This window comes from Carica papaya, chromosome 1 (assembly GCF_054855325.1).
Source record: "Carica papaya isolate Zhongbai chromosome 1, ASM5485532v1, whole genome shotgun sequence".
NCBI lineage: Eukaryota > Viridiplantae > Streptophyta > Magnoliopsida > Brassicales > Caricaceae > Carica > Carica papaya.
Window position 1 is genome coordinate 16,877,253 of NC_142309.1, and position 27,780 is coordinate 16,905,032.

The following is a 27,780-nucleotide window of genomic DNA, read 5'->3' on the forward strand; positions in this document are numbered from 1 at the left end:
GAATTGTTAGGGAAAAAATATTCATAACAGCTAAAATTATAATTCTGCTACTTTCAGATTTACCATATTTCAATGTAGCCAGAATTCACACCTTTCACTAGCAAAACATTTGGGTGGTATCAAACTGCTACTTTAAAATGAAAGCAATTTCTTGCAGACAACAAATGAAACAAATGCAGGAATTTTCAATTATTTTTAAAATAATTTAAGTTTTCTGTACATACATACTAGGAAAAACTATATAGCTCAGCATCATCATTTTCATCTCTAAAACAATTAAGACCTACTACAACAATATATTTATCTGACTTAATTTCAACAAACAAACAGGCAATCCCTAATATTGCTCATCGTCTGCCTGCCAACTTGGCCAAAAAAAAGTACTCTGCAGCACAAAAGCAACGGAGTAGCCCCCAAAATGGAAAAATTGCAGCAGATAAAGCATCTGTGCAGTTGCAAGCCTAACTTCACCTTGTACATCTTCATCCGGGCCATGTGCTTAAGAACTTCATATCGTGTCCACACGATCAATAACATCCAAGGCTTTGATCCGATCAATGTCAAAATCAATAACAGGGACTGAAGATGGCCTCCGAATAGGGAAGAGATCTTTCTTACTTTCACTTGTTGGAGAATGGCTGCTGCTCTTACTCAGCCTGTGGTGCTTACTTAACCTAGTTCTCGCTGTGTCAAGTTCCTGACTCTTACTTATGCCAGGTGTCTTTTTCCTCTTACTTACATCTCGAAGCATCTCTTGATCTTCAATAGTTAACAGTGGGGACATTGAATTTGGCTTACTTGTTAACAACTGAATTGCCTTCCGGTTGGGTGACCGAATTGGAGACTTCACAGGAGACCTGATTCCACCATTGGCAGCCCTTGCTTGGCTGACAAGATGGTGAAGCCATACCACAAGTTCCAGAATGTAAGCTTCTGTTTTATCTTTATCTGCATGATGTAGTGTCTCAATTCTTAGGAGATCAGTCTGACCAGCAGGTCTATGGTTCACCTCAGACCTGAAAAATTGTTTGGATGACAAACAAAATAAGAAAATCCATTACTGAAAAGAAGGCTAGAGATAATAATGAGAGAAACAAAGATATTGTGGCTAATGATGAAAACTCACCCTGTATTTGCCCATTCTCCAACCCATCCAAACCCATGATGAGCTCTGGTTGAAGGAAAATGAAGAAAGAGAAATGATTAAAAAGCACTAAAAACTCCTAAGAAACTAAAAACTGCTGTGTAATATAACTGAATTTATATGTAAATGATCTTATAACTTCACGAGCAAGAAGCCTACTGGTCACCATCTTGGTGACTGTTAAGAGGGGTATGAAGGTCATTGCATACAGGAAACAGGACGCCGTCCTTTCTGTCCAAGATGCAACACAGCACAATTCTCTCTGATTGTAGAGGAAGAAAAAAAATTCCTAAACATGGTACCAATCCTCACTCTCCCAACCTCATCACTCTTTCAGAGGGATCACAAAGAAAAAAAATATTCTTCATTAAAGGCTAGAAAATTTTTACTTGGTTGTGTTAGTAGCAATGGGAACAAGCCACTGCAAAGTCTTCTCCATTTCGGCTTTTATTTGTGGAACTGTAAGCTGCAAAAACAACATTCGCAGACGACAACTGAAGTCAGTGGATAAATAGATAAAGGATTAAAAACTATCTGATAGTAATGCTTGATATTTGCATGTCAGATGTACCTCTTCCTTGGTATGGAATGACAGTAACTTGGAGCGCAGAGCAGATTTTATACTTGGTGGCAGCCCTTGGTATAAAGCATCTCTTGAATTTGGAGGCATAGAACTTGATCGAGAGACCTAATCACATTCAGTTAGCTCAGCAGAAGGCCCCAACCAAAATGATTTGATTATTGACCCAAACCATCACTGTCAAACTTCCTAGACATGGAAAATAAACGTCTGAACTGAAAACAAATAAATAAATAAATAGGTCCCTTAAAAATGGATATATTTTGGACTAAATAGCACTATACCAGGCTAAATATATGCTCTTCATCCATGCTATTAAGCACACACACATTCGAAGCATCTCATGAAACGTCATCTACAGAAGCAGTTTGCGATGGAATCTTATCTGGGGGAGATACAGGCCAATGCTGGGGAATGGATGTCAGGTTCTAATGGAGAAGCATACAGATCTAGTGTATGGAAATGGATCCAAAAGGTGCTTGGAATTGTTTATTTTTTACTTATAAGTAGCTTTGAATACTTTATTTAATCTCCATCTTTTTTAATGTAAGAGGTAGAGTACTTTTTAAGTTCTTAAATATAACTTTGAAAAGGTAGAAAATAAGCACTATATTCCTATTTTTATTAACAAAAAAAGTATTATTAAGAGTGAGAAGAGATAATCTACAATGACAGGGAGTAGATTATCCTCCTGAAACCTTCACAGGGAAGAACTCCGAAACAAGAATAAAACGCAAAATTAACCAACAAACTCCTATAAATCAAAACTATCTAGAAAACTGCTAAAAACTATCTATATAAACTGCTACAACTACCTAATTTTATCTTCCTAGACTTGGTCAACTTTAAGAACTACTAGAAAGAATTTATTCCCATACGTATTGTCCATACACAAACTTATAAACACTCATAAACACATATAAAAACTCCCAAGTACCTAAAACTAGAAATAATTAATTCTAAATTATTATTATTATCATTATTACTACTATTACTATTATTGTTATTACTGCTTGTTATTATTAATATTATTATTGTTGTTTTTGTTTTTGTTATTATTATAAGTTTGGCGCTTAGGATCCCTAATACAAATGCATCGTTCTTCCTCTTCCCCCAATAGATAAGGCAATAAATATCCCTCCTGCATTGACATGGAACTTGCTGTATGATAACCATTTGATGCCCTACACACTAGAGAAGGACGATCAGCACTCCCCATCACAAAAGCTAGGAATCTTTCTAAACCACCTGACCCTTCATGTTCTACGGACATTTGGAAAGAACTGGACTTGAGGACTTCAAGAATCCGCATTCTCCCACTTATCCCCTCTTCTCTACATGCATTAAAACTTTTCCTTTTGATGCTAAATTCAACAGATAGATTGATATATAAGCTCTTCCAACCATGAGATAATGACTAGTCTACAACTTAAAAACTAAAATGAAATACAATTCACCTCCAGTGAGGGATCAGAGATCCCCAAAGCTACTGATATAGGCCCGCTATATTAATTTAATAGGATCTTTCATTGCAACTGAAAATTTTGATTTACATGTATACAGGGTGTTTAGAAAGTTTTTCATCTTGTAATATGAATAAAATGCCCAAAGGAGATTGACTCTTCATCTTCAACAATTAGACTGACTCTTCACCTTCAACTCTTCCAAGATTGGTTTTTTTTTTTTTGAGATAAAAGGTGTAGTATTGTAAACAAAAGTACCGAAGGGCAGCGTACCACTCATGTGCAAAGAGTTTTACAAATTAATTAAGAGATCAGTGACATTCCCAAAATTTTTCATCTTATAAATGTCATGACCCGAAATTAAAGAATCAAAGGTATCAAGCCACCTATCCCTAATATTTACATACTCCCCCTCCACCCCATCAAAAACTCTAGCATTCCTCTCTTTTCATATGACCTAGAAAATAGATAAAGGGACAAGCTTTAGATAAGATTTCTTTTCACAAATTTCTGCCTACGCCCACAACTTAGCCCTCATCGAACCTGCAATAACACAATTAATCTCTGAAAGACCATACACCATACACCGTAAGTTGTACACAAATGGGCACTGTAGAAGAATATGACTACCGGATTCTGCAGCCATCTTGCATAACTAACAATGATTCACCAACATTTTCCCCCTTTTCATAAGCTTATCAATGATCAATATACATTCTCTAGCCACTTCCCAAGCAAAGAAGGCAATTATCAGTGGGCCCTAGTCCTCCAAATTTGAGTAATCAGAAAAAGAGTTATCCTGAGTCCACCCCACCTGGTCAGGTATTTATAGATCGACTTTACCTTTCTCCTCAATTTCCAAATCAATTTATCGTTGTTACCATTTAACTGAAACTGGGACAACATAAGAAGTACGTACTCATATTCTTCATTCCCAATCATTAAGATTCTTTATAAGATTCACGAACTAACCCCTACTCTCGTTCCCCTCATTACAAGCATGCACAACCTTCATGTTTTCCAAAGTAGCAATGGCAAAAATTCTCGAAAATTGATCTTCAAATTTACCCCTCCCAGTCCACTCATCCTTCCAAAACCTTATTTTATCACCCATCCCCAGCTTCCATTTTACACAATCAATGAAATTTTGTTTCCCCACCTGATCTTTTTCCACAACCCCGAACCACACTGCCTAGTCACATCCCGAGAAGCCTCTGCCAAAACACTCATACCCCACCTAGCCTCCACAATGCACTTCCACAACCTCCTATCCTCCTTCATAAACCTCCATAGTCATTTCCCATGAAGTGCTGTGTTCATCTCAAAAACAGATTTTTGACCCAAATCAACCTCCTTCATAGACATCTTCATATCATCCCACTTCACAACATGGTACCTTCTACTATCCTCTTCATTTCCCAAAGAAATTTGCATTGGATATTCTCTAGTCTTCTCACAACTTTTACAGGTACTGTCAACACAGACATGTAGTAGATTAGGAAGATTAAACTCTTCCAAGATTGTATAATAATTATCTGAATAATATCAAGATTCTTAGCTTTTTATTTAACCAATTTACCTAACTACCATCTTGATATCCTCTTGAAACTGAAGTCAAATATGTAATAGTACAAGTCTTAAAATATTTGTTTTATTAAGTCTGTTCCACAAGCAACTACATATTTTTAGTAATGAGAACTTTGATCAAACGAGTAATTGTTTATTTTATAAATAAGAATTTAATTTTTACAAAATAAAAGAAAGTATCTTAGTATTTTAAGCACATTTCTTTTGACAATCCCATACACCCTCTCAAGATGGCTGGAGCTATGAAATAAATTAAAGCATCTTACAATGGAAGCTCCTCAAGAGAGAAAATTTCTCAAACCTTATCATTGCTCCTTTTGGGTCAAGATCAGGTGCTCCAGTGCTTCACTGGGAAGCCCGTGCGGAGAGGCAAAGCCTCTCTCTGTGTGGCATCACATTCTTAGCAAGAGTAATTTGAGAAAGACAGCTATGGGGTTCAGCAGTGGGTGGCGAGTGGGTCTGTCTGAGCTAAACTTAAAGCTTGGAATGGTGTTTGCATGGATCAATCCATAAAGAAGATCATCTCTCTTCTTACTCTCGCAAGTTTTCGGGCCATTTGAAGAAAGAGGAATAGAATTATTCTTCATGGTACTTGTTTTAATTTGATTGATTTAGACACCTTTGGTGTCTTTTTCATAATACTTGTTTTTTCTACCAGAAAAGACATATTTTAGCCAAAAGCATGTGTATATGACTACCTGCTTCACATCTCTTCCGTAGTTTATGAGAATTAAGCTACCTAAATAACACTGTTACCTACAAATGACAAGCTAAGATTCTTGTACTAATATAAAATAAGAAACAGATAAAGCATATCTAAAACAAATTTAAATCTGCACTAAGGATAAGAAATTAAAAGAAAAGAAACTCACAAGAGTATCTACTTGAGTGATTATATTCGCATAGTGCAATGCTAGACCAGCAGATCCCAACTTTTTATGACTGTTCAGAGAACCTTTTACTGGCTTATCAGCATCTGCAGGACCAATGATAAAAATTTCAGGAAAAACCAATCTATTAATCAAGCCCACAACTAGCTCACACCATAATTTCCCACAAAATATTACACCACATGAGACATTCACAAAAAAAGTATCAATTGAAAAGGCTAGTATCAATTAGACAAACAAATTAGGTAACAGAGAGATTATCAGAGAGATTGAAGGTAATATAGATTAAAAAAGATTACATTGAGAATATTTGGCGCCACTCAATTCATGAAGATATTTCTAGTTTTTATTTTTTATTTTTGAAATAAAAGAGTGTGAGAGAAATATTTTTAAAAAAATAAAAATTAAGTATTATTCTGCATAAGATACCAAGGGAGTACCATCCATATACAAAATAGTTACAAGTCAATCAGTTGACCAATGACCACCCCCATATCTTCCTACTCTTTAATGTTATGACCTAACAAAATAGATTTAAATGTGTAAAATCCATCTCTAATGTTAACAAAATTAAGTCTCTACACCCTCAAAAGCCTAACATTCATTTCCTTCCAAATCACCCAAAAAATAGTAAATGGGACAAGAAATAAATGTTCCCACTTTTTTTTTACACAAACCCTCCCAATCCCAAAGTTCTTTACTTACACTACCTGCCATAACCCAATGCACCCCTATAAGCCTCAAAACAGAAGACCAAATGCCGTATGTAACAGGACATCCCAGCAGCAAATGGTAACAGGTTTCCTCATCAGATTTGCAAAAATAGCACTAATTTATCAACACATTCCCTCTTCTTCTTAGCATGTCAATTGTCAAGATCCGATCTTTAGCTGCTTCCCAAGCAAAGAATCCGATTCTAGGTAGGGCTTTAGATTTCCAAATTTGCTTGAAAGAAGCTGTCAGATTGTCGTTGTTCTCTCTCATGGTAAGAAATTCATAAAAAGAGTTTACAGAGAAGCCCCTTTTTTGTCAATCTTCCATACACTTTTATCTTTGTGCTCGGCCAATTTAAAATTAGATAACACAACAGCAAGTTCACATACTCTTCCATTTCCCAATCCTACAGGTTACATTTAATCGGCACATTCCAAACCCAGCCCCCACCAATAGTCTCATAAGCCTTCTTCACCCTCATCTCCTTATCTCAGGCAACAGAATAAATTCTAGGGAGTCTATCTTTTAGTTTAAAATCTCCTGCCCGTTCGCCCTGCCAGAATTGAATTTCCTCTCCAGGATACGTGTCATCCCAAGCATCTCTCAAAAATGTTGCCACCATAACCCAATCTCTCAAACATAGTATCAAGGGAATACTGCCTGTATACATATTGCAGATTTCTAGTTTTTATTTAAACATGTAATATAGTTAAAAATCTTAATAACATTTAGAAAATAATCATGAAAACAAAAGAGTTTGAAAAGAAAAATTAGTTTTCCACAAATTTTTCCATTTACCTAGTTACCCCATAAACACATACATGCATATTTTCATGAACAAATACATCTATAACATGTAAGTTCTTAAAAGAAAAATAACAAACTATTTTTATATGCTACATGGAGTTTTGCTTTTTATTTTTTATACTTGGTTATAGGATTCTCAAATTACTAAAATGATAACAAGTGAGCATATATGAATTCCGTACAAAATTAGAACATGCAAGCTCAAGAGTTGGCCACCGATTGCAAAACACCTCAGCCGGTCCGAGTTTGATGATTGACGTGTCAAAGGACTCTAATCTAACTGTGAAACCGTTTCATGCCAAAGTACAATAGTAAGAGATTGTTTTGGCTGGAAATGGTGAGAGAGGAAGCCAAATGAACACCCAAGAGGAAGTGTTGCAAAAATCAAAATTAGAGGAGGTTGTAATATCACTCTAGACCATCACTAAGAGTCCAACTCCTCAGGGGATACTTATATGTGGTTTTCTGGAGGGCATTTCTGAGGTTGTTGATCCCGGTACTATTTCCTCTTTCTTAGATGTATCTTTTGCACGCCACTTGAATTTAAAGGTGAAAGAATATGAATCAATTGTAGTCTTGGTGGTCAATGGTGGAAAGGTGAGGCAACGGTATCTGTACATGGGTCCACATCTACATGAAAATTGGACTTTTATTTTGATCTTACCTCATCAAATTGAATTTTGATCTTACCTCATCAAATTTATAGGTTTTGAGGTTGTGTTGGCTGCATATTGTTTGTGGCTCTCAGGGCTATCACTTGGGATTTTTCTTCTGTGTATGCAGTTAGATCGCAATGGCCAAGAAGTCGAATTACAAGGCATCTGAGACTCAGGAATCGGAGTACCTAATATACTCCCCCAATTTAATAGCCTTCGATGAAGAGACAAACTTACAGACACTCTTGTTAGAGTTGGCAATTCTGCTTAAGGTACCAGAATCTTTGCTTCTCATTTGTGACTATGATCACAAAATCCTGTTCGACTCAGATACTGCCTCTGTTATATTTTGGTATACTGCTACCCACATCACCAAAAGGATGAGATAAATCGACAGTGTCAAGGCATGTTAGAGAAAGGAATCGACAGATCACTCTTGGTATTTTTGCATGGATTATTTGGCTCTTAGTGCAAAGACCACCAATAACAAGTTCCTCATTCACGTAATTGACGAGTTGTTGCAGGAATTACATGGTGCAAAATTCTTTCCTAAATTGGATTTGCCTTCAGGTTATTATCAAAGCCAAATATGGTCTGAGGATAGCAAAGAAGCACCTTTCATAATACACTAAGACGCTTTTGAATTTAAGTGATGTCTTCTGGTTTAACAAATGCTCTTTCCACTTTCTAAGCCTTGATGAATCCTATTCTCTACCTCTACTGTGGAAGTTCATTCCTGTGTTCTTTAATTACATTTTGGTTTACAATACTTGGTGGACAGCAAATGCAAAACCCTTTACTTCAAAAAAGCAAATGCAAAACCCTCTTTGTATGGTCTTTTCAGTGTTTCTTTGAATCAATCCAAGTGCTTTCTTTGGGCAACAACTGGTTACCTGGGAAATATCAATTTAGAAAAAGGATTGACAATTGGTGAAGGCAGCTCAATTAGCAATTATTGCAGTCCATTAAGGCACTAAGGGTTTTACTGGTCTCAAAGTATTTTATCACAAGTTTGTCCACAATTGTGAAGTTGTCATGCCATCTCTCACTTCCATGCTCCGGAAAAACTAGCTAAACCACCCTTCTTCTTACTCAAAGAAGCAGTATCAACTACTTATTATTAGCTTTTCCTCGAATTTTTTCAACCATTTGTAGTTGAATGTGATGCTTCAGATGCAAGAACTGGAGTTGTCCTCCAACAGTTGGATTATCCTATTCTTTCTAACAGGCCCTTAGCACAAAAAATTTGCATCTTCTCACATATGAGAGAATTAACCAGGTTCCTTCAGCCAGTGCGACATCGGAGACCATATTTTTTGAGGCACAGTTTTTTTATTTGAACAGGTCATTGCAACTTCAAATTTTGTTGGAACAAAGAATCGTCACTTCTCCTTAGTAACACTAGATCAGCAAATTAATGGGATTCAACTTCAGTGGAGTATCGCCCAGACTAGGAAATATTGTGGCAAATGCTTTATCTAGGTAACATATATTTTTAACTCTATCTGCTCCATTCTCAACTAAATTCCTTTGACGCCATCCATCAGGAGGTCATCCAATCTTTGGACTTACAACTTTTGAACCAACAAATCTAACATGGTCACCTCAGGTCCACATTGGATTTTACGGGATGGTCTCATTTCCACAAGGATCGAGCATATTTGTCTCATCATCCTCTCTCATTTCTGTTATCATTTTTTCCATCCATCTTCTATCTCATGAAGGTTATCAAGAGATGTTGAAACGCCTTATGTCTGATTTTTACTGGAGAGGCATGTGAAAGCAGTCTCAAGATTTTGTTTGTGCCTGACCTACTTGTCCAAGTCACAAGGTGGAGCTTTTGCAACCTGCGAGCCTTCTTCCACCTTTGACTGTTCCTATTCAAATTCGGGCTGATATTTCTTTGGACTTCATGGAGCTTTTGACATTTTCACAGGGGAAACAAGTTTTATCGGAGGTCTTGACTGTTCTTCAAAGTACGCCCACTTCATCCCTCTTTCTCATCCTTACAAGTGGTCTCTGAATCTCGGCTTTTCTTTGATCATGTCTTGAATCTGTATGGATTACCCGATGGTTAGACTGAAGATGTTAGTCAGATTATTGAAATGCATCTTTTTTGTTTCACTGGTGATCAGCCTCGTCAATAAGTTGATTGGGTGTCCTAGGCAAGATGTTGCTATAATAGGAGATACCATTCTTAAGGACAAACTACTCCATTTGCGGTTGTTTATGGTCACCCTCATCAAGAAGTTGATCACCAGCAAAAAATCCATTGTTTTTGCAAGACCAACTCATTGAAGCTAAACATTCCATGGAACAATATTATGGTGGAGGGCATTGGGATCTCTTTTAAGGTGGGTGATTTGGTCTTGCTTTGGCTACAACTTTTCTTACAGTTTTCTCTTGGCTCTAAAAGGAATGAGAAGTTGTCCACATGATTTTACACCACTTTCCTATCCTCAACAAATTTGTAATGTGCAACACCTCTTGCAGCTTCCTGGAAGCTTCTCATTACATCCTACTTTCTATGTCTCTAATTTGAAGAAGTTTCATGAATCTGCATTGGCGTCCTTAATCCTACCTCTTCTTGATAAAGGTATTCTGATTTATATGCTTAAAGCTTTACTGGATTCTCATTTTCGTGCTGGTTGCATGAAAGTTCACATCCACTAGGAAGTGTCGTCGCCTATTGATGCTATCTAAGAAGAGGACCGACATGCGTTTGTGCTACGTTAAATGTGTGCGTAAGAGCAAGGCACTTTGGATTGGACGAAGTGATGTTATGAACAGCAAAGTGGTTCCCAAAACAAGATTTATCAACATAAGATAAACCTAAGGGCTGCATTCATACCAGAGCTTTGATCGTGTGATGTTCTTGGGGGTTTATCCCCTAACCATTAAAATATTTATCTCTAAAAATTTGTGTGGATTTGGGAGAAAGGAGCAAAGCGTGTTTTAAACAAGGAAAGGACTGTTTTCGCCATCTCATGGATCTTATGGTCGAAAAGTAAAAGATACAATTTGCTTTGGTTAAGGCTCATTATTTCTTTCAAAGATTTTCCTTATCTCATTAAAAAAGGGATTGGCCTATTCTCTTGCATACAAGGATCTTCCTTTTTTTCTAAGCAAGAGGGCAGGGCATAAGTGTATTTTTACTATTGACAAGTTAATGAGAAAGGGAAAGATTATGGTGAATGATTGTTTTCTATGTAAGAAGGGAGATGAGTCTTTAATCACATCTTGTTTTGGTGTCTGTTTATTTACAAGTTATGGACCATGGCGTACAGTTTATTGAGAATTAGTTGGACAATGGCTGGTACGGTAAGGATTGAGATTTGCACTTGGAAGGCTATTAATGGTGAAAAAAAGCATGCGGGTCTCATTCTCCTTACTATATTTGAATGGTGCAGAAAGAAAAGAACAAGAGAGCTTTTGAAGGGGTGGAAAATGATTTTGATAGAGTTAAGAGATAGATGGATCTAGACCCTAGACTTTTAGTTATGGGTCATTCTCTTTATTTTATAGAGGTTTTTGAAGATTTTATTGATATTCTAACCGACATGTAAATACTTTTGTACATGGATTAGCACCCCCTTGATGTTATGTATTAATGATACATATCATATTTTTCATTTTAAAAAGAAAAAGTATACAAGGATCTTCTTTGTTTTATCTGATCTTGCTTTTGCGGAAGGATATCTTATCCTTTCTCCCCTATATTAATTTCTCCTCCCTCTGAATAATATTTAATTATATAATATATATAAATTCATCACTTGAACATGTATTTTTTCTTCTTTTAAAAAAAATAATTAAGTGCATTCCCATATCCATAGTTACTTTGTTCTCCTTCCCAGCCAGATGCATCTTCCGCAAGATCTACAGTTTAAATAGAAATGAAAATAGGAATGGAAAGAAGATGGAGAAGAGACTCTCCAGTTGAAGGAAATGCTCTCTTCCAAAAGGTCGGCGACTTATTTTCATCAATTATGCCCTTTTTAATTTTCGATTTACTTCTTGTCCGTATTTACCATTCTTGCTAGGAATGATAAAATAATGGATACCTTACAAAGTAATTTTCCACGGGTGGAACAAGGATGACGTATAGAAATTTCACTTGGTCGCATGGGATTTACTGGGTAAGAGAGGTTTGAACAGTAAATCCATTGGTGTTTTCAAGAAGGCATTGCTTGCTCAATGTAAGTAGAGATTCATCACAGAGGATAGTGCTTCATGGAAGAGGTTCATTGTTGCAAAATATGGCTGGGATAACAGTAGTTGGAAAACCAACAATTGCAAAGGCGTGTACAGGTGTAGCCCATTGAGATGGTTCAACAAAAATTGGAAACCTTTTCCAAACAACATCAAATTTGTGGTTGGGAAGAGAGAAAAAAAGTTAAGACTTTGGTATGACCATCGGATTGACGAAGGGCCCCTCAAAGACATCTTGCTAAATATCCTCTACGTTGTCAGTTTGAAGAAAGCAAACACTATGGACATTTTGAAGCGTATAATGATGGAATTAGGTCGAATATCCCTCTCCTTTGAAACCTCGATGATAAATTGCCAAGTTATCCCATTTTGGTTAAGTCAGGCTACAACCACCGTTATGAGGATAATTTTAGATTACTTTCCATGCAAACAAGTATTGAAAACCAAAGCCTCACCCTGCATTGCCTTTTTTGCTTACGAGGCAGCTCGGTGTAGAATTCTAACTTCAAATAATCTGATGAAAAAAGGGAGACTTTTGGCCAAGAGATGTTTTCTAATGTATGAACAAGGAGGAATTCCCTGCATATTTTCTTTTGGTGTCTTGAGACTAGAAGATTATGAGATTCAACACTTTCCCTTCTCAGCCTCTATTAGATGACTGGATCTTCTATTAAAGATGAGTTATGGGCATGGTGTGCTATTGATTCTCACAAGTTTAAGAAGAAAATTATCTCTATTGCATGACTGATCTTCTATTAAAGACAAGTTATGGGCATGGGGTGCTATTGGTTCTCACAAGTTTTTTTCGAAATAAAAAGCGTGAAGTGTAATATTAATATGGATGCCAAGGGGATGTCATCCCATGTATAAAAGAATTTATATATCTATCAACTATTCAATTAGATCCCCTAAATCCTCCATGGACTGTGAAGAATGACCTAATAACAAAAAACTAAAAATCTGGAACCATATATTCTTAAGTAAATCAAACCCATTTACATCATCCCCCCCATCAAAAACCCTTTTGTTCCTCTCCTTCCACTATTTTGAAATAATTGTATAGTGTATTAAGTCCACTTCTTTCCTCCTCCTCCTGATGTCTCTCCACGTCCAAACCTCATCTCTCACCGATTGGTTCTCACAAGTTTAAGAAGATTATCTCTAATTTTTTCATTTTATTTTTTGGATTATCTAGAAATAGCGAAACAATAGAACTTATGACAACTCCTCATCCCCCTTTTCATGAGATCAGAAACCAAAGATTTGGAATATTTTGCATTTTGCTTAAAGGGCATCTCATCTCCTTCCTAAAGATATAGGGGATTGTAAATTCCATAAATCTTTTTGTATTGAGTTGCACCAACTTGGTGCTCTTAATAGAATCTTTTCTTTAAAAAAAAAAAGAAATAATTCTGCTTGAGAAAACACAAAAAAAGGTAATGGTTTAAGCTAATATATTAAAGAAAAAACATTACTAAGAATGTAAGAACACATAGTGTATGCAAGAATCTATTCTAGTCTTGTTCTTTCAAATGTACACAAGAATCTATTGTAGTTCCCCTTTTTTTCAATTCTTTTTTGTAGAAAAAAGAAAAAACTTTATTATAGAAAGAGAAAGGAAGAGTTACAAATACGGAGAATAAGGTATGCTCCAAATAGTATCAAAATAGCAGTAGAATAATGCAAAAATGTCGGAATCCTACGTGCTAAAGATAATTGCACCCCAGTTTCAATGGAGCTCTGAGATACTAGTGTTGGGATAATGCCCATGTGCTTTAGCCCATAAGCTTGCCAGGAATATTGCCCTTTCCCACAAATCTTAACTACTTCTGTGTATTACCCAATGACAAACATACTTCTTCCCCATGATTTTCATTCTCCAGTAGGCAATCAGAAGTAAAGCAGCTTTTCAGACTAATGACTTGATAGCTAATTCTTACCCAAAAAAAAATTAATCCAATATTTTCTGTCTCAACCTGAAAACACTGCCTTTTCATAAAAGCAAATTATATTTTTGACCTTACCTGTGCTGCCAAAGGCTTCCTGGATCTCCAAATGCAAGAAATGAACAATATCCACAAGTTTCTCCATCACCTGCGAAAACAAATGCTAACATTTTATGAAGCAAATAGAAATAGCTATAACAAACTTCAACACTAAATAGAAAGGAGACTCCAAACCCAAAGAGATAAAATGTTAAAGGTAAGATGGAATGCAGGTAGACTTAGGATCAAAACTTACTAAAGAAAAAGAAAAAAGAATGACCAGGAGAACATGCAATAAAGAAAATAGTCACAGTGCGAGTTCTAACAAAGAAATCAGTTCAACTTGCTAGAAACTGACGCAGAAAAATAATGGAAACATCATCCCTGCTGAAGCAGATGTGATTTATACCTCCTCCAAAATCTTGGACCAAAGTGATTTTTTCTTCAAACTTTTTACATGCTTCTTTTGACTCTTCAATTCTGCTCTCAAGATTGCAAGGCTATCTCCTACGTGTCGAATAAACATGTATTAATTCAAACGAGTTAAACAGAAATGTAGTCGTTCACAAAATGTTACAAAGAAAACATAGCTAAAAACAATCTTCAATAATCAGAGATTCAAGGCAAATCTAAAGTAAAAAAGAAAGGCAATACACAAAGTTAGTACATTATAGATGTAGGAATATCCTTAGGTTGGATTTGCCAGATGATGTAACTGGCTCAGATCAAACCATAGAATCAAATGTTGATCACGTGTCCAACAATAATAAACACATCCAATTTAACAGGAAAATATCAATACTCTATTTGATTTTTAGATTTCATTCAGTGAATAAAACAGTAGAGGATAAGAAAAGGTAAAAAGATACGTTTAATACACATAAATGGATGAACAAAATTTGTTCTACTTTATATTTGATAACCATTGAACAGTAGAATATATATCATTTTTTTGATAGAATATTGACGAGGAAAGGAAAATAATTACATAAGCAATAAGATTCCTCCTAGAGTCTTCTAAGAGAAAACTCCACAGACCTGAAGGTACCAAACGAACCCCTAGAGGGTCAATAAATATTATAACCCAATTTCTACTTTTAACCCTTGCTAGGGTTACAATTAATGGGACTAGAGATCAACCAGTACGGAGGCTCAATACTAGAGAGACTTCCTCTATCAGATCTATCTACAATCACTTGACTAAAAGAGAAGCCACGAGTCACTACTGACTTTTCATTCTGACAAGTCTGGAAGGTTAATACTCCACCTAGACCTTTTTAGGTGTAGGGAGACTTTCTTTGTCAGATCTTTTTATAAGCACTTGGCTAAAAGAGAAGCCATGAGTACTAACTTTTCATTCCGACAAGTTTAGAACGTTAATGCTTCACCTAGAGTTGTCTTTTTTTTTTTTTTGGCTTGGGAGGTTTGTAGAAGTTATATTTTAGTTCTGGACAAGCTTATTAGAAGGGGCAGGATTTTGATGAATGGTTATTTCTTATGCGAAAACGGGGCGAAGTTGTGTAACCATATCCTTTTGTAGTATCCCTTTGTGTATAAATTGTGGATATTTACTTATGGCCTCTTGGGTTTTAATTAGGTGACGGCCAGTTCAATGCAGGAAGAAATTTGGGCGTGGAAAGGAATCAGTGATGTGAAAAAGTATGTTAGCCTCATTCCCCTTGCTACTTTTTGGACGATATGGAAAGAAACGAATAAGAGAGCTTTTGAGAGTGTGGAATGTGATTTTGATAGGCTAAAAACTAGATGGTTCCAGATATTAGATTCTTTTGTTATCGGTCATCCTCTCTTCTCACTTGGGAGGTTTGAGAATCTTTTTTTTTTTTTTTTCAAATAAAAGTAGGAAGAGTTGTATTAAAGTGATGCTAAGGGGGCACCACCCATATACAAAAAATATTTACATGTCAATTAATATATCTACGATATAGGCAAAATCATCAATACAATCAAGGTTATGCCCTAGGACATTAGAGGCAAAATAATGAAACCAATTGTCCTTGATAGTATTAAAGTCAGATTCCTTTCCTTCAAAAGCACGATTGTTGCGCTCTTTCCAAATAACCCAAAATAAAGTAAGGGGTATGATGCGAATAGCCTTTTTCCTGCTGTTAATGCCTTCCCAAGCCAATAATTCAGATTTGATCATGTCAGCCATTGCCCAAGATAGGCCTAAGAGACCCAAAGCTTGTCTTCGTGGGATGAGGGCCGAAGGTTGTTCTCAGTATTGAGTAAATTCTCATATTCCTCCACTTCCCAATCATTAAGATTTTTAGTAACATTGATATTCCACCCACCAGGGTTACCATTACTGAACATATTACCAACCAGGCAGTGTTTATTGCTGCAGATCACATAAATGAGAGGAAATTTAGATTGAAAATTCCCTTCATCATACCAAGTGTCTTCCCAGAATCTTAACTTGTTACCCCTCCCAAGAGTCCAATTAGAGCATTGTAGGACATTGCTGTTGAGGCTCATGATACCTTTCCAAAGACTCAGCCCATAAGTGGAAGTTTTGATATGGGTGAGATCATGAGGGTTGCTATTAAACCATTTACAATCAACTATCCTTTTCCAAAGACTACCTTACTCGTTCCAAAATCTCCAAATCCACTTCCCGAGCAAAGCTTTATTGAGAATGCTCAAGGATCGAAGGCCTAAGCCACCATCTGTGAATGGTTTTTTGACATCAGCCCATTTGACAAGGTGGAGCTTTTTTGTGTTGTCATTGTCACCCCACAAGAAGTTATATTGAATTGTTTCCAATTTTTTAGCTACATTGACAGGAATATGGAGCACCGATAGGTAGTAAATTGGGAGATCTGAGAAGGTTCTTTTCATAAGTGTCAATCTACCTCCTTTGGAAAGAAACTTCCTTTTCTAACTGGCAAGTCTATTGTGAACCATTTCAATGACAGGATCCCAACTTTTGATGTCCTTGTGCTTTGTGCCAAGGGGAACACCAAGGTAACAGATAGGCAAAGTAGATTTTTTGCAACCCATAACCTGCACCAGAGAATAACCCAAACTGCTATTGCCCATCATCACTAATTCCAATTTATGAAGGTTGATTTTTAGACCCGAGACAGCTTGAAAACAGAGTATGCATCTCAAAAAAATCATAAACCGCATGTTAGCCTGGCAAAAGATAAGTGTGTCGTCGGCGAAAAATAGATGTGAGATTTCCATTCTTTTCTCCTTACTGCCAACAATGATTCCGTCTAGCAATTGCAGCTCCTTTTCATTTTCAGGAAGTTTGTTTAGCGTCTCCATCACAATAATAAATAGGAGGGGTAGAGAGGGTCCTCTTGTCTTAGGCCTCTAGAAGCAGTAAAGAAGGAGGAGGGTCTGCCGTTTATAATGGTAGCAAAACTTGCAGTAGAGATACATGATCTTATCCAATATCTCCATTTAACACCAAAACTCATTTTAAGAAGCATGTAGTCAATGAACTCCCAATTTACATGATCAAAGGCATTTTCCATATTCAGCTTGCATAATATGTCATCCTTACCTTGTCTAATCACTTCATCCACAGTCTCATTAGCAATCAAAATTGCATCAGCAATTTGTCGGCCAAAAATAAAGGCATGTTGGCAGTCGCTAATGATAGAATTGAGAACTTTGGATAACCTTTGAGCCAACACCTTAGAAAGCAATTTGTAAATACAGTTTATGGGGCTAATAGGCCCGAATTCGTTGATGTGTTTGGAGTTACTTTTCTTTGGTATCATCACAAGAAAAGTTGAGTTCAGAGATCTAACGAATGAGCCATGATTGTGGAAATCATTGAAGAATTTGATGATGTTGTATTTGATGACATCCCAAAATGTTTGGAGGAATTTAAAGTTGAAACCATCAGGCCCGGGAGCTTTGTTCCCATCACTATTGTGCAGACAAGCGGCAATCTCATCTTCGGCGAATATATCCTCCAGTTGACAGTACTCCCTTTCACTCAAACCGTTGAAAGTGAGATTGTCTAATTTTGATCTGCAATCGAACTCTTCAGAGTACAATTTCTGGAAATGATTTCTGGCACAATCTCTCAAAGTTTCGTTGCCCTTAATTTGGTTGTTTTCAATCATGAGATCTTCAACATTTTTTTTTTTGAAATAAATCATGAGATCTTCAACATATTTAACCCTTCTTCTGTGGTTGGCTAAAAGATGAAAGTACCTAGTGTTCTTGTCACCATCTTTTAGCCATTTTTCTCTTGATTTTTGCTTCCAGGAAGTGGCTTCCATTTGGAGACGAATAGCCAGCTCCGATTTAAAGGCGTTTCTCCTGTCTCGGTCAGCAGGAGAAATGATTGAATTTTCCTCCATTCTGTGCAGCAAGTCAATCTCCAGAAGGATGTCTTTGGTACATTCCTCCTCTTTTTTACCATTGACCTTTACCCAAGCTTTTACCTCTTGTTTCAACCTTTTAAGTTTTTGCGCAATTCTGTAGCTGATGGTCCCTTTCAGCTGTGTGGAATTCCAGCAGTTCTCCACCATTGATTTGTTGTCATTTGTTGTCAAGACGGAAAGGAATGAGGCTCCACTGAATGCCATCAGAGACAAGCAGGATAGGAAAATGATAAGAAATAGGCCTAGACAGTACCTTTTGATTTATGTCAAGGGATGTTAACAGCAAATCTGAAGTGATGAGGAAGCTGACAATTCTGGAAAACGAATAATTTTCTCTTTGATTGCTCCAAGTCCACCTTCCCCCTTTAAGAGGCAGATCATTAAGATCAATTCTATCAATAATGGACCTGAAATCTGCAATTTTAGATTCAGTGGGAGTGCTTTGGCAGTGAATCCAGTCCTTTCTCCACATTAAAAGAGTACCCCCAGCAGATCCCTTAGATGGGAGGAAACACCAACCCACATCCACACCACACCACACCATAGGCTGCCAATAAATTTATCATTAATGAGCTTCATCTTTGTTTCTTGAAAACAGATGATGGTTGGCCACCAGCGGCAAATGCACCCTTTAATGATGGCCCTTTTTCTTTGATCATTGAGACCCCTGACGTTCCAAGAGAGGACTCTACTTGTCATCTAAGCAAACAGGTTCACCCCCAGTTCCATTGCATTTTTTGTTACGCCCATCGTAGTTGACAGAAAATTGAAGCCTCTTTAGCTCCCTTGATTTTCCAACATTTTGTTTTTTCTTACATGTGCTCAAAGCAAGCTATTCAAATTGATTGTCGTCCATCTTTTTATCCAACTCCAACAGTAGAGATTCTGTTTCCATTTCAAAACCAAAATAAGAAGAGCCGAGGAATTTGCTAATGCAGAAAATGTTTCGGTGAATCCAGTCTGAGAAGATTTTCGGGTCATACATTTGATTGTCGTTCAGTATCCTATCCAGTGAAGCAATGACTTCGGCCAATTCCTTCCCCTCATTACAATCAGAGCTCCGGTTAATCTCGTCATTGTCGACTGGGAGGACCATCAAATCCAAGTTAGTATTCAAGAAATTTTCTTCTGACAGGACCATAAACGGATTGTGGGAAGTGACCTGGTCTGTGTTCCATGAGTTAGCGCAAATAGCATGGGCAGCCATGTCATTAATGACCCTATCAGTAAAGGAAGAAGGCGAGGCCAGAGAGGCAGAACCCTTGGGGAGTGTCGAGTTCAGAGACTTTGCTGGAGTGGCTAGGGTTTCCTAGCCTTTCTCTTTTGTCGAGCTCGGAACTTTCTTTTTTCTCCATGCCCAATTTACATTCTGAGATTTCTTCCTGGAGCTGCCCCTCTTTTTTATAGTTTTGCTTGATTCAGCTTAGTTGGTCCATTTGCCTTTTTCAGCCTAGGAGAGTTTGGGCCTTTTTTGCTATTGTTTTGACTTTTTTGAGCCCAAATTACGTTAGGCTGCAGTTTGGGTCGAGTTGGGATTGTTGACCCGGAAGGCGCAAACTGGAAGGAGTTTTTGAATTTCAAAACTCACGTTAGGAAGGGTCGGGTCAAGTGGTTTCATTATGACCTGAGTTTGTCCCCTGCTAGGGTTTCCCAGCACCCCCGCGTACATTTTGCAATCAGCCTTCATAAGATTCACTGGGAAGTTGTGAGAGCAATTACGGCAACAGAGGGAGACTGTTGGATGGGGCCACTGCAATCTCAGGACTCTGAAAGAAGCACGAAGGAGAAGTCGCCTTAGAGTTTTTGAAAGGGTGAACCAGTGGAGTTTCAGTAAGGTCAAAAATGGATTTCATGAAATGCCACCAACCTCGTGCTTCATAACCATCGGGGATAAAGATTCTTTTCCCAGATTTTTTTTTTCTTCAGATAACACAAGGCAACAACCTCTCTTGTTCCAAATCATAACGAAGAATAAGTGGTGGTATGGATCTTTTAACTTCCTGCCCCATGATTTGCCTCCTTTGTTCCAGTAGAAGTCACTCAGTGCGGCAATAATCCAGTCCACTTCCTTCTTATTCAGAGAATTAGACACTCTGTTGCCTCTACCGTTCTCACTAATTCATATTCCATCTAGGTTTTTGCCTTCACAGTCAATATCAAAGGATTTTCTACCAATAAGAACGAATCGTTTGGTGTTTTCAGGCCTCATATTGGTGGAGAGGGTTGGGCCGACCCGAGGACAAAAGGGGTACAATGTGGTGGTTATTGGCTAGGTCTGAGAGGAGGTTGGTTGTGGAGGGAGGGTGATCGATGCTCGAGAGGGATGGGCTAGAGAGAGTTTAGAGAGAGAAAAAGCTATCAACAAATAACAATGTACATGGATTTGCACCCCATTGGTATTTGTGAATAAATCATACTGTATCATTTTTTATTTTAAAAAAAAATTCTAGGAAGCACAAAGATAATGATATCAAAACCTGTGGGCTTTGCTCAAAGGGTGGCTAAAAAAGTTAGTTGGTCTCACAAAACCTAGATTGAGGGAGATTGATCATAAAAACTCCATGGATACTATTCAAGCCATAGAATCCATAAGCCTACGAAGAGAGTCCTTTCCAAAGGGATTTAACAACTCTTCGTATTCCATTCCATGAAGACAAGAGACCACAAACACTCTACCAATGGGGGGAGCCACCAAGCGAATCCAAACATATCAAATAACCTTGACCTTTGAAGGAATTACCAATATAATAGTCTCGAGGGATCCAATTTCCAAATTTGGGTACCAAGTCATGAGTCATATTAGAAAAGCTCCAATAAATTAGGCAAGGTTAACATATCAGAAGTTTCCTAGTTAAAAAAGTTTCAGAAAAACTAAAACTTACAGGAAACAACTTCATTAGTAAGACAAGCAAAAAGAGAAACTTCGATTATGTTTATATGAGATATTGCAAAATGAGAAAACTAGCTAGCCAATGAACTGTCACCTATCTAGTTATCCTCCTCATTTTCATTGACCATTTAACCTGAGATTCCTTTTGGAACAGCCATCATCACTTCTCCACAACAGTATTGCCTAAGCAAGTTATTGGTGTTTCATTTATCATAGAGTATGAGGTTGGAGAGGAAATATTGCTATTTATGCCTTAATTAGGCATATGGCATATTATGCTACTACATCCATGCCTCTGTTGGAGTATTTTGAAGATGTTCATACAAAAATAACTTCTTCATGTACCTTAGCGAAGAAATGCTTAGCAGCTATGTAGGAAGATTCTAGCCAGGAAATGCTTTAGTTCCTAGACTTTTTATTATGGTTTTCTTTTCTCGAGATAGCATGTTCCTCAGCCCTTATTCCGTTCTTCAATCAATCTTATTATAGTTCACGAAAAATTCCATGAAGGACACTAGTAAAACTTAAAGAGTTGAACTCTAATTTCCATTAGAAAGATATGAAGCTACAAGTTAAGAGGTTTTGAAAAAAATATTAGTACGTTGGTGCAATAAGGTGAAACACCTCCAACCCGATGGTTTATTGCGGCCTCTCCCTGTACTTCATTAGATTTGGCCTGACATCTCCTCAGCCTTTGTTTAAGGATTTCCTCCTTCACAAGGAAAGAATGTTCTTGCAGGTTCTACTTTTTTGTCGCAATCCCATTCTTATAGTATAGTAATGGTTGCATAAATCTTCTTTGATAATATCTTCAAGTTACATAGCCAGTTGATATCGATAGCCAGTGAAAGAGATGTCACTTTCTTTAATGCATTAGTGTATGGATATCAGCTCCTAGATTGTTTTCTCATTGCCTGAATTGGCTACTATTGAGGTCGTGGATGTTGAATTGCACAATCATAATTTCATTTACAGAAGTTGTTTGGCTGCCTTACTTATGCTGAAAATATTTTGAAGGACTCTGATGATTATTATTACATGACGTCTCTTTTGTTGTGAGTGATTTGCTACTCTTAAATTATGGCCTTATCTCATGTTCCTTTCTCGTTCTAGAGCATATTGAGTTAGTCCTTGGTTTTTAAGTTATGCTTGCCTAATGATTCTAAATTATATCTTGATTTTCATGTCTCTTGGTTGAAGAAATTTTACGGATCAAAATTGCGTTCTCACTGTCTACTTCTCATATGTAATGGGGTTCTGATGCCTACTCATTATGCATTGTTGGATTCCAAGGTTTGACACGGTCAATGGAAAGTGTTAATTCATTGGGAAGATATTAGGGATTCAGCAAAAGAGATGCTTGTTTCCTATTCTATCTTTGCTTTTCTCATTGGAGAGTGGGAGCATTGTTACTTATCATGGCACTATGCCATTAAATAAAATAGATCGGAGGGGGAAAAAATTTAAATTCTAAGCGCTTAGTCTATTTTTTTTCTTTTCTTGACATGTCTAGCATTAATTACTACCAAAAGCAATTTCAGTTAATGTAGGAAGTTGTGCTTGGAATTAGTAAAGTAAGTTGCTGTCAAAAATTGTTGAATATGTAAGTCTGCAAAACTATGTAGGACATGCTGAAAATTAGTCCAAAAGTAAATCAGTACTTTATTACTAATGATACCATCATATTTTCTCTTTGACAAGCCAATATTTTTGTGATCGAAATAGAGAGACCAAGAAGATATGAGAGAAACAATAATTCCACCAACAGATTTTAGTGTGTGTAGACCAATAACTAGATTTGAAGGAAGATACTGTAACACAGGCTTCAACGATTTTGTAATATCAGCCCCATAATTTTGGTGTACCAATATTGCACAATTATTCACCCGATACATATTTCCAAGTCAAAATTTGTTATAATAACATGATTACATAACTCATCACAACTAGGTTGGCAGTGCCAAGCCCAAGTAGAGCACATATTTCCAAACAATAAACAGAGCACTTAAAGTAACATGTGAAAAGAACATACTAGACAGTTACCTCTCTGAGCGGCATTTGAGTTTTCCTCTTCTTGAAGCTTGCGTCGATAGTCTTGTTCAAATCTGTCCAATGCATGCAATTCATGATACAATTCCTGCAACCAAGAAAGATCTCTCTCCATCAATCAAGCTATTACATACAAGCTCTATGATGTTCAGTATGTCAATGTACATTCCAACTCACCAACAACAACAAATACATTCATAATAGAAGCCACTCAACAATATCCTCTTTTGTCCAACCCTATTCGGTAGATAACTATCAGAGTCAATTTAAAGCAAATTGTCATCAATGAACCCAGTTATTTGGCCAACTTTGGAAAAGCTTTGACAATAAGCTAAGAGCTCAGGGTTAAACACCACAACTTTAAAAACACAGCAACTGAAGGACCACTGCATTATTTCAACTGGCCGTGATATGAGAAGACAAGAATTATCTTTCACACTATAATTTTCAGTTTTTGTAGCATTTATCAATATCATCAAAGAGTTCATTATGGATGATGATTTTGTATGCTCAAATGTCATGGAGCAACATGGAATTGGTTTGCATTAAAAAAATGAATGATTTTTAAACAAAATAATGGTCTCAGGCAATATGTCAAAAAGTACTTTCATTTCAATTCAACAGAATATATGAAACTGGTATCTCACTACCCACCTTTAAATAAAATGAAAAAGAAATAATAAAAAGATATCCAATGAAAAACAAATTGATCTCACCTTCCAAGCTTAGCTCATTGAATCTCATTTTTCACATTTAAAATCCTAGGACATGCTAAGAATCACATGACTAAATCTAAGAAACTTAGAACACTGTGAAATTAAGGTTTTTCAGCTAAATGACACAGAATGAATCTGAGAGTGAAGCTTTCTTTGAGATATATGATACACACAGCTGTATACTGAACCAAAGTCATCAACTGTCGCATTACGGTGTCTGCTTCTTCCTTCAATTGTTTCTGTGCAGCAAATTCTGAACCCAACCTAAATAAAAAGCATAATGCATGAATATATTATTAGAAACACTGCAAATAACACCAACATTGAAAATATGATGGTAGGAATACTTTTCAAAGTAGCGATCCAAGTTGTGCCATTGGGGATCTTTACAACGGTTTCCAAAGCGTACCACTTCTCCCGAAAAAATTTTTAACTCTTCTCTGTCAGAGTTGAAGAAGAAACAATGTTATTTATATTCCAAGTAGATTGTATATATTAACCAAAGACACCAGCAATATTTTCCGCACTACTCACCTTTTATCAGCTGCAGCAATTTTCAAGAGTTCATCCATATCTCTTGATATTAACTTCTGCACCCCCTCGGAGGGAAGAACCACCTCTTTTAAATGTCTAATGTTCTCCTTTGAAAGAGACTGCATCAAATTGGCACCCTTAACTATAGTGTTTGCAACTTCAAAAGCCAAAATTGCAATTTTATTCCCCTTTGTTGTCATTCCAGATGTAAATCCACCGTTAAGATTTAAATTTGTCATGCTACTCCCAAGTGTGTCCAAAACCTCTACTGCCTTTCCAAACCCAGCAGTGCCAGCTCTGCCCAGAAGAGAACTCACTTCTGAAACCTATAACAACAAGATAACCAATTTATCTATTCACAGAAATATCAACCCTACTAGAACCCATAAAATCAGTAGCCAAAACACAAAAAAATGAACCAGAAATCATCAAGGGAAAGGAAAGCAACCGTGCAAACTATAAACCAATATTTGCAGAGGCTGCCAATTGACATCAAGTACTCTGAATCCAAACTCAAAGAGTAGGAAAAGGCACTTGCACATCACTCAAATAAATATCAGTAAAATAGTGGTGCCAAATACCTTTAAGCTTAACAATATGACTCTATAATTTTTATTAGGACAAACAATAAATTTAAAGAGCACCATTTACTTGGGATGCCATTCAAGTACAGAGAAGAAGCATTAGTTCAATTCAAAATGTCAACAAGTAAACAAGAAGCATCTTTATATAGTCTGACTGGAGGTCTTCAATCCTTTTTTTTTTTTTTTTGAAATAAAGGTCTTCACACCTTTATATGCATCATATTCTTCGCCATCTCTTTAGAGAAGAAAAATCCATAGATAAAACTGACAGGATCCAAGTTATTAAAAATAAAAAACAATAATTAAAAAACTAAAATACCCATAATCCTTTGATGGTCTGCCCGGAATACTTCTTTGTCAGTCCTTTCCAGATAAAGGACTCTTTTTGACACTGACATACTGATCGACTTGTAAATATTTTGCACACGGGTGGCACCTCCTTGATGCTTGTGAATTAATGAATTATGCTACATTTTTTACTTAGGAAACAAAAAATCCTTTTGACACACTCCATTTTTCTGGGGAATAATATGTATCCACATAAAGCAAAACCTCACTTCTTCATCAATATGAAACCAGAAGAAAATGACATCTCTTAGACTTGACATCTTCACACCAGAATCTCCCGGTCCATTTACTTCTAGAAAAAATCTCTCTATCCATAATGATTGCAGAGAAGCATTAGTTTTTGAAAATTTAACTATCCTAAACCAAAATCAGGGAAGTTCAGAAGTTTGTTGAAGAAACTGACTTAATGAGCAGAACAAATATCAAAATTTTGTTCAGAGCCGCCTATAGATCCAATTGATTTCATATATTCTAAAAGAGATTCAGGAAACAAAGTATGATGACAACCCCCAATATTTTCAAAAAGATATTTATGGAAGAAAATACCATGAGAAAGAATTACATAGAATAACCTTTAAGGCAAGAACCAATCCCGACTTTCAATGTCAAATGGCAGCTTAAGTTCCAGTGTAACTTTGGAATACAAACTGTAGTAAAACAGACACATAGTAAAAGTTTGGAACTCTCAGTCAATATCTGCTAAGAATAACCAAACAACAATGTCCACTAATAATGACCAAACAACAATCAGCATGTTGAACGCACATCATTGCAACACTACTTTTGCCATTCATTTCAACCAAGAAGACTAGTCTTATGCTTTGGAATAAACATCATAAGAACATATCTAGCATACCCTTCTTATACCACGTATTTACAACTCATAACAAATTACTAATGCCAAATTAAGAAACAGAAGACACAAGAGAATAAATCGTTACCTTTGCAACAGCAGCCTGCTTAGGTTTTGTTGACCTAGATTTGTTAGATAAAACCCGTGACAACCGAGGGATGCCATCGTTGATATCAGCAGGATCCGTCACACATTGAACTGGATTCCTCTCCGGGAATGTAAAAGGTTGTCTCAACTGTTTGTCCACATTGTCGCCAGCCAAAGGAGGAGCTGGGTTGTCACTTATTCTCGCTGGCAGTGCACGAGACTGAAAAACCAGTCCAGAGCCACCATCCAAATGACCATTAACATGTGGAAAGCTTCCACCGGGAGCATTATCTACAGTGGATCTCCTCGAGCAAAGCCCACCCATCACGATGATCACAGCCAATTGTATCTCAACCTTTCTAGCCCTTTTACATGCTACAGCCAAATAGTATGAGTATTTACATACAACAACTAGCAACTGAGCTTTACCAAAATCATTCAAGAAAGTCCAAATTCAAAGCGGTCGGTGGCAAATTAAAAGCCACATGATCATTGTCTAACTCAATCATCAAACCACATCAAAGACATAAACACAGCCTGCAAAAACGCCACGGCACCAATTCCGATCACTATAGAAGCTCCACCCCATTAACAGCAAGCAAACCAACTGTTAAAATCACAAAAACCTTACATTACCAACCAAAAATCCAACAAAATCTTAACTTAGGAAGAACTTAGCAGAACCTAGTTCAAAAAATTTGACCGTAGGAAATGAGAACCAAAAAAAAATAACAAAATGACCGAGTAGAAGCCGATAGAAGTAAAGAAACCCTCCTGTGCATAACAAATGCGCCCCGTTATACCCCATCCTCACGAGAATTAAATAAGATTAAAAGAAACTGGGATCAATAACTAAGCTCCTAGGAAACTCACAACACAAAGGAGACCCAGATAAGAATATAAAAACTGAAAATAGAAAACAAAATATGGAGATAAGTTGACGACTGACCAGCTGGGGTCGGATCTGCAAGTATAAGCAGAAGATTCTTGTCCTTGTAACTTTCCAATAGGAATTATTACTGTTACAATCAAGACAAAGGGATGAGAAATCTGTAGCTCCGGTTGATAATAGTGACGATGTGAAGAGATCAATGAGAGCAACAAAGAGTGAAAAAAGATGCAAGGAAAATCAGGGGAATGGAAGGGGGTAAAGGAAGAGTAGAGTAAGAAGTGGAAGGAGGAGGAGAGGCGAAGTCAGAGGAGACTTTTCTGTTGAGAGCTGAGACTGTCAGCCTCTGGAGCTGCCGAAGAAAACCCACTCCCTTCCAATTACTACAAATTGCCCCATTTCCAAAGGAAGGGAGCCATGGTCAA

The 27,780-nt window shown here is 36.9% G+C and overlaps 1 protein-coding gene across 3 annotated transcripts; it reads right to left on the minus strand.

The window, feature by feature from the left end:
- Positions 1–165: 165 nt before the first annotated feature.
- On the minus strand, positions 166–27,780 carry LOC110813314 (Ikzf5 (DUF668)). Of its 3 annotated transcripts, none has more exons than XM_088220900.1 (13): positions 27,416–27,780; positions 26,468–26,841; positions 24,595–24,920; positions 24,408–24,500; positions 24,234–24,324; positions 23,339–23,432; positions 14,448–14,545; positions 14,078–14,147; positions 5,647–5,750; positions 1,716–1,832; positions 1,534–1,610; positions 1,127–1,171; positions 166–1,016 (listed from the first exon to the last, which is right to left on the minus strand). In XM_088220900.1, exons 2-13 carry the CDS (start codon positions 26,789–26,791, stop codon positions 509–511), a joined length of 1,947 nt encoding a protein of 648 aa, XP_088077026.1. In that variant the 5' UTR covers positions 26,792–26,841; positions 27,416–27,780; the 3' UTR covers positions 166–508. The 3 variants fall into 3 exon arrangements, with proteins under 3 accessions (XP_088077026.1, XP_021896088.1, XP_021896087.1); XM_022040396.2 differs by having other exon boundaries at positions 26,468–27,003; XM_022040395.2 differs by having other exon boundaries at positions 26,468–27,073.